Source organism: Emydura macquarii, unplaced genomic scaffold (assembly GCF_026122565.2).
Source record: "Emydura macquarii macquarii isolate MOO-44397 ecotype Brisbane River unplaced genomic scaffold, CSIRO-AGI_Emac_v2 contig_3390, whole genome shotgun sequence".
In the NCBI taxonomy this organism is placed as follows: domain Eukaryota; kingdom Metazoa; phylum Chordata; order Testudines; family Chelidae; genus Emydura; species Emydura macquarii.
Window position 1 is genome coordinate 911526 of NW_027133527.1, and position 8210 is coordinate 919735.

Sequence of the window (8210 nt, forward strand, 5' to 3'; positions counted from 1 at the left end):
ACCAAACTCTAAACCCTATCTACAACAGGAAATGTAAGCAGTTTACAATGGCTGTCACTAAGAGGTATCCTGGACCAATGTTCTATAAAGTTTAACTACCAGCGTAGAAAGACAGCATTTTCAAGAGCATAATAGCAGTAACTTTGTCCATACTGGGAAGCTGAACTGCTGCTGAGAATAGGCCTCAGTTTCCTCTGAATCAGAACTGCATAGGGTTAAAGTGCTAGTGCAGACAAAAGTTTTCAGCTGCGTTCCAGAATTCTGTCCTGTCTACAGGAGCACTTCAAAATATTTCAAGTAGTGCTTCTGATGGAATCACTGTGAAAAACCATATTCAGCAAAGATTCGATTATTAAGTGTAGAGAAGAGAACTCACCACTTTATATCTTCATCTTACTTATTTTTATACCCAAGAATATTAAATCAACCACATGATGTACAAATGCCTAAACTGTGCAACAACATCATTGAACTGGTGTAGCTTTCAGTCTTCCTTGACCTATTCCCACCTTTGTTAGTCATCTCCAATTACTGTGGCCCCATCCAACAAAGGATTTATGTGTTTAACTTTAGGCCTATGAGTGGTCCCACTGAAGACAGTGGTTCTCAACCCACGGCCAAATCAGCACACAGCATGTGACATCCTCAGGGCCATACAGGTAGTATATACATTGTGTGGATGTGGCTCACATAAAACAAAGAGAGCTACATATGTGGCCCATAATGGTAAATCGGTTGAGAACCACTGGCTTATGGGTAAGTACAAGCTTAAATGCTGTACTGGATCAAGGCCTAAATCCAGTCTAAAATTAATATTGTAAGTTCTTTGGAGCAGAGAGTATCTTTCTTTGTATTCTGTGAAGCACCTAGTTCCACTTTTACTATGCTGTAATACAGTGGTTCCCAACCTTTTTGGCTCAAGGGCCACAAATATCATTTTTACAACCCTGAGGGGCCACCAGTCTATCAACTTATTAAAAATGTATTAATGTATATACCATTAAATATGTAGTGATTTGTAGTTGTTAAAGTAAACATTTTGATGCTACTATGCTCATTTTTACATTCACTATTTTACACCTACAAATTACTCACAGTATGTCACACACTCACAGACAAAGCACTAGCATAGATGAGTGACTGTCACTACACGCTGAAGCACATGGCATGGCAGCTAAGTCACAGGGGTGGCCTGCTAAGTGCTGGCCAAACAGGAAGCACTTTTTTTTTTTTTAATTTTTTTTTTTAAAAAGAGTCCTACCCCTCTCCTGAAGCATGGTGAGTCCTGGCTGCTCCCCCCATGGCATCCAGATGGAAGGAATTCAGCGAGGAGGCTGCCTCCTTGCTGATCTCCTGTTCCCCTGGCTGCAGCAGGGAAACTGCAAGCATCCTGTAGCCCGGTGTACTCCACCTGGGTACCTAGGCAGTGGCTACCTTCTGCAGCCAGGGGGATGGGAGATCAGTAGTCCCCTCCCTCTGGCTCCAGCAGGGACCCCAGTGCCTAGGGACCCAGGCAGAGTGCTTTGCCATGCTCCCTGCTAGTGCCAGGGGAGGGGTGCGCTGATCTCCCATCCCTTTGGGTGCAGCAAGAAGCCTGCATTGGTCTTGTAGCCCCGCAGCAATGTGCTCCACCTGGGTCCTTAGGCAGCAGCTCCCTTCTGCAGCCAGTGGGAGGGGAGAGGCAGGCCACTTCGAAAGACCCTGCGGGGCACAGTTTGGGAAACACTGCTGTAATATATAACTGACATTACTCCATGCTGAAAACTTCTGTTTCACCTACAGTAGCAGAAACTGTTTACCAGCTGCTGTCAGTTTCCTTGTATAAATGGAGTTGCAGAGTAAAACTTAGCCTCCTCTACATTACAAAATTGAAATAATTGCTAAATAATTTTCAAAAGCATGTCCCACGCAACTCAGTAATGAAAGCGGTGTATGAGCGAATACAACATCTTCAATGCCGTTTCAGAAAGCATGACTGCAAATTAACAAATCTCACGTTTTCTGTATCTGAAATAATGAAGATGTTCTATCTGGTTCACTTATGCCATTTTCAATGTTGGTTCAATGATTCACTACGCAAACCAATTTAACTTCCAGAGACAGAAAGAAGGCATTCAGAACAGTTTTAAAAACACAAAGATAAGATGAAAGAGCATTAAAAGGAATGGGTGAGAAAAGAATAGTTCTTAGACTGTAGATAATAAAAAAAATGAAGAAAAAGCAATAATTAAATAATTGCACAATAGTATTCCAAATTACACTCTTGATAAGAGGATTCTGAGTTTGAGAAAAGAAAGTTTTGAATTAGGAACAATGGCTACTTTATTCCTACTTCCCCCAACCGAGGTGGATGTTGAAGAAAACTTTTTTTGGTGATTTAATTTCCTTCCACCAGCACAATGGTTTTGGAATGGTCTTGACTTGCGTGTAAGGAAAGAAAAAAAAAAAAAAGGAAAAATAAAAGACTTGTTACCCACCAGCCTGCCCATAGGAAAAGGCTGTTCTCTGGATTCCCACTCTAGTAGCTCAATGAAGATACCAGCTGGCCTATTGCAAAGGCTGCAGTCTGGATTCCGACTGATCAAATATAAAGAAAAAATACAGGAGGGTTTTTCTCTAGTTATATGCCTCTGCCATGCCCTCCCATATCACCATACTATGAGTGCCTCTCACAGAGATGAATTTACCCTCACAGCCCCTTGTGTGATAAGGCAGTATTATACACCCATTGCACAAATGGAGAACTGAGGTACAGAAAGATTAAGTAACTTGTTCAAGGTCACAGAGAAAGTTTGTAGTAAAGTCAGGACTGAACTCAGTCCAGTGCTCCGACCACAAAGCAACTTGACTCCCAGAAAAGTGTCTGCAGTAAAGGGGTTGAGACATTCATTACAGGAGAGAAATTGAGATAAAAATAAAGGAAGAACGTCTTGGTCACAGTTTGATAAAATTTCACGCTATTATCCAGAGTTTATGGTGACTCAACTGCTATTCCCTGCCACTCCCCCCCGCTATCCCACAGCATACAACCAAATCATTTCCCTATGCATATGGTAACACAGGGGCTTATTAACCAGTCATTTCAATTTTCACCCCTGGATCATAATAGTTATACCAGTATCAGGATATTGCTTTTCTACAACAAGTGTACTACATTCTGTATAAAAATGTAATAAGTTAGAGCTATGTACAACAACTTAATACTTCTGACAAGACAGAGACAGATGTGCAGTGCTATTCGACATTTCTGAAAATGAGACAAATTGTCTGGGTCACCAATCTCAATGTTGCTATTGATCAGTCAGTTAACTTTGCTGCAAGCAATACTACATTAATAATGAAACCAAAGCGACAAAGACAAGCTAATACATTTGTGACAAGTGCTTTTCAAATTTGCCATTTTACCAACTGTAAGTGCATTCTATCTAAAATATAACTTAATATTTCACTTTGAACTTGAAGTCAACTGATTCCCCAAAGGTTTAAGTTACAGGTGGGTTCACTTACAAAGTGTTTGGAAGCCATGCTTTTGAAATATACCGATCATTTAGTTTTATAAACTAAATGCACTTGAACTACTCTAACTAAATTCCATCCAGGTTTACTGGATTCTCCCCCTTCCCCTGCTACTATCACCACTGCCATCCATCTCTCCTGTAAAAATCAGATCTATAACCCAGAAGTCACCTTCTAGTCCTCCCACTTGCCTCCTAAATTCAGGCTGCCTCCAAATCTTGATGCTTGTTCCTCCATAACATTTCTAAATCCAACCCTTTTTTCATGTCAAGGCAGCTAGGGCTTCCATCTATACTCTCATCAACACCTTTACTGCATCCTCCAATCTGTACTTCCATGATATCAAGTTAACAATATTTGTCTTACTTTTAAGGTCCTTCACAATTCCGTCCCTCCCAACTTACCCACTCACATTTTATCACACTGCTTCTCTCCATCTCCCTTTCTTTTCTGTCAATTAGAATGGTCTTGGCCTCCAACTTGTCCATTTATCCCCTAAAGGCATTTGAGTTTTCTTTCACTCAGACTTTTATGCATAAACCTCTTTTCTCGGAAATGATCCATAGGGCTATTACTACCCTTTCTTCCTTTAAATTATTTCCCAACTCCTAATACTGCCACCACAGCACCTACAGTCAACAACTTCTAAAGCCTAGACCAAGAAGCAGTTTGGGAAGTTACTATTTATTGATGCAATTGCAAAATATAAAAAACAGCAAATTTATACATATAAGATGTTATATTTACTGTTTCCATCTTCCTACCCTTCATATTCTGCTCATCTTTTTAGGTTTTAAGTTATTTGGGGATGGGTGCTAAGTCTCCATCTTTGCACTCTGCTCAGCACAATGTGATCCCAATCTTCATCATGGCTTCTGAATGCTACTAGAAATCTCAAGACCTGAAAAAAAGGTTTGTGATCTATCTACCTGACAGACCCCACTGCCCAAGTGACACTGATATGAAAAATCACAATGAAGATGTTTGAGCTGGAACCCTGCTTAAAAAAAGAGAAGGGCTGCTGGAGGGACATCCTCTGTGAAGGCCCATTGGCCTTTGGAATGCAATCCTCCCTTAAGCAGCTGAGCTTGCAGGCGCATAGCACAATTAGGACTTTTCTACACTAGCTTTTTGTGAGTGAGTGAGAGAGAGTGAGAGAGAGCGCTCTCACTCTTACACTACCACTGATGGTAGCACTAATATAGACAGAACACGTTTTTACACTATGTTGTCCAGAGTTGCTCTGAGCAACAGTAGACAACATGATGATAAAAAACTTGTGCATGCCTTACCTACACTAGCACTTCCATAAGACACAACAACAATGGGATCTTATTTCTTCAGGCTTTGGGGAAGGCTGGGGTATGGGGGGTGATCAGAGTGCTTGGGATCTGTGAAGGTGGGATCATTCTATTCTGAGGACTAGCTTTTGTTGTTGTTTTGTTTTAGATGGTGGGTGAGGGGGATTTGCAATATTCCTATTTTATTATTGATAGTATTGTGGCAGTGCCCACAGCGTCTCATCCTGTCCACAGCCAGTTGTGTTTTTAATCACTGGCAGTGTCTAGAACTTCAGATAAGTAAAAATAAAAAAAAAGTTTCTGTTAATGCAAATATTTTTAGTGTGTACAAGAGTGATCCCCAAACTGTGGGGTATGCCCTAATAACTGGGGGAGGGGGGGCGGCGCAGCAGGGCACAGGCCAGCCCCCACAAGCAGGCAGGGAGGATACACAACCCAGCCCCAGTCTGCCCCCAGCTCCGCTGCAGCCCCCTCCCGGCTCTGCTCCTGGTTGCGGCTCAGCCCCAGGCTGGTGGGGGAGAAGAGGGACGCAGACGCATTCTTTTACTGTTGGGGGGGCCCCCAAGAGGAAAAGTTTGGGGACCACTGATGTACAAGAATGAAGTTCATTTCTTTAAACACAGGAAAAGATTGTACCAGTGTTCACATCTCATTTATGAAGTGGTCTTTGAAGGCATCTTCTATGTAAGTGGTATTTACACAGTAATTTTCAGCTGATGTAAAATAACAGAGATGGTTCATAATAACAGGAAAACAAACTGCAAGTCACAAGACAAATATGATGTAGGTAGTATATCAAACAGAAGGTGTCCTGTTTTGTTTTAATTCAGCTCAAATCTCTCAACAACAAAACAGAATGTAGTAACAAAAGGCATATTAGCAATAGTTATTCAAAGCTGATCAGTCAACAAACAAATTTCAAATGAAGCAAGAAGTAAAATATATGTTTGCTAATACTTCTGAAGGGACAAATCTCCAAGTAACATTTATTTATTTTTAGAGTAAATCTTGCAAATTTTAACTCACTGTCTGGGTTGTTTATTAATAAAACTGAAAGCATGATTGACCAGGTGGGAGATTTCCTCAATATAGTTTAAAGAATGTTATGCTCAAACAAGCCACAGAAGTTATTCCATTAACTAAACATGCAGCATTCCCCCAAATGCTTTGAATTACGAAGGTCGATTCGTGCAAACTAGAAGTTAAAATAAAGATACAAGCCGCCTGATGAAGCATTCATTTAAAAAATGCAAAACCAATAAATTTGGTTCAGATTAATTTTTACTTGGATTGTGTACAGTGTTCAGAAGGGGATTGCCAGTGTCCCTTATACAATTACTGAGCTCCTTCTCAAATCAATAAAAAAATATTCTGCACTTCTGTTTTAGAATCAACTGAATGAATTTGCAAGCATGTATAGAGCTATCAAATATCTGTATGCTCTAAACCTATTTTAAAACGCTTTTTAGTTTCAGGAAAACATTCATTCTAGCTTTCTTAAAACCCTTTTCTCATAAAGCATAAACTGTGTCTTCTACACCAGCAATAGTTTAGATCCAAAAAGACTAATGAGCTGGTACTTTCTAACCAATTACTTTTCCCCCCCTACTGAAATGTCTATTTAATCACCCTAACTTGTTTCCTAGAAATAGTATTTTAAATCAGCTAGCTCTGCACTTTATAAAAGGAAATGGGTTTTAACAAAGGTGTTTATGACTGACTGCACCATAACTAGAAACCAAATTAGCCTCATCATTAAAGCTTAACTAGTGACATATTCTCATTAATCCATGATATTTTACGTACCAACAAAAACAACAGTATTTATATAAATATGTAAAATTCATGCAGTGGAATTGCATTATGGTTGTTTCAGTCAAAGAGTGGATACACCTGTTGCCTGTCAAAACCTGGAGTGGACCTTATTCATCAATAATTCATGATGCTGTCATCTTTAGAAACAGAAATCACATGTCCTTTCCCTTAAAGAGGGATCCCAATGTAGGCTGCACCTTTTATAAAATAATACTTAATTCAGCTCTTTAAGGGTACAACAAACTGACTTGCCCACTACACCTTATGACCAAACATGAACTTCAAAGCAGTGTGCAATTTACTTAAGGAAAGCAAATTAGGTGAAAGCACCTGAAAGCAAGTGAACCTCTTCATTGCAGAAAAAAGCAAATTAATTATTAACTTAATCCAAGAAAAAATTAACGATTAAGGGAGAAGCTGCTTCTCCTCTAGCAGAATTGACATGCAGAAAATTTGATTATCTAAGTACATCTAGCAAAACCTAGACTTTTTTGTGCAGGGAGTGGGGGAGGAAAGAGGCCAGGACTGGACAGGATGGCTGGAGACTGCCAAAGAGACACACTTCCCGGCAGGAACTATCCATCCCCACGAGGCATGCATACACCAGGACTCATACATTCATCAGTTAAAGGACCTCTAATGGGCAAATGCGAAACACAATGGGAGACATATGAAGTTGATTGAAGTCTGTGGTGTCTGGACTTCAGAGACTTCCCACATGACAACCCCAACTGGGGAAAGGAACAGGAAGAGGAGAAAGAAGCTTGAGAAACACAAATGGTAGAGAGTGAGGCAAAGAGATTTGCAGGAGGAAGTGGTGAGGATGGAAGGATGAGTGCTAGGAAACAGAGTCTGGACAGGAATAAAGAGGAACAGAAAAGGGAAGACAAATTCTCAACTTTACCCAGCACTTTCTAACTCGGCCCCCAGATTTCTTCTGGATTTCAACAAGCCGCAACCCACACCACACGGGACACCAGCGTCCAGCCCCAATCCTCCGAGGGAGGGAGGAAGAAAAGAAACCCCCCCTCCCGGGGCCCTGATCCCCCTGGAACCCGGCCCCCGCTGCAACTTGGGGAAAGAGCCGCCCTGGGTCCTCCCGTGATCCGCTGTGCCGGGAAACCCAGCCGGGCACCCAACCCCGCCGGCTTCCTTCCCGGCGGAGGGAAACGAACCCCAACCCGCCCCCCGGCCGGCCCCGACTGGGCCGGGGGTCAGGACCCCGCCTCAAGCCAGAGGAGCAACGCCGGACAGACGACAGGCTCTGATCCCCCCGCCCCCGGGCTCTGTCCCCCTACAGGAACGGGGGGGGGGAGGGGAGGCCCCTCTACTCCAATGAGGATGAGGGAAAACCCGCAGCCCCCCCATACCCACCCGCTGCCGCGCAGGGCCCCACGGGGTGGGGACGAGCGGGAGGGTGAAACCCCCGCCCCGCTCCGCTACCTGTGAGCCGGATTTTGATGCTGGAGCCGTTTCTCCGGGTCCCTGGATTCGACATCGCTCCCCGCGGAGAGGAGGGGAATCAGCCGCCGGCCACCGTCATCCCCATCCGGGCCCTGCCTCTCCCGACCCTCCCCC

The 8210-nt window shown here is 42.7% G+C and overlaps 1 protein-coding gene across 2 annotated transcripts in view; it reads right to left on the reverse strand.

The window, feature by feature from the left end:
• The window catches only part of SMURF1 (SMAD specific E3 ubiquitin protein ligase 1), a 60208-nt gene extending 51998 nt beyond the window's left edge, over nucleotides 1-8210 (reverse strand). For both annotated transcript variants that reach the window (XM_067534376.1, XM_067534375.1), the window contains exon 1: nucleotides 8076-8210. In XM_067534376.1, coding sequence (XP_067390477.1) covers nucleotides 8076-8130 — 55 coding nt within the window. In that variant the 5' untranslated portion in view covers nucleotides 8131-8210. The remainder of the gene's footprint in view (nucleotides 1-8075) is intronic.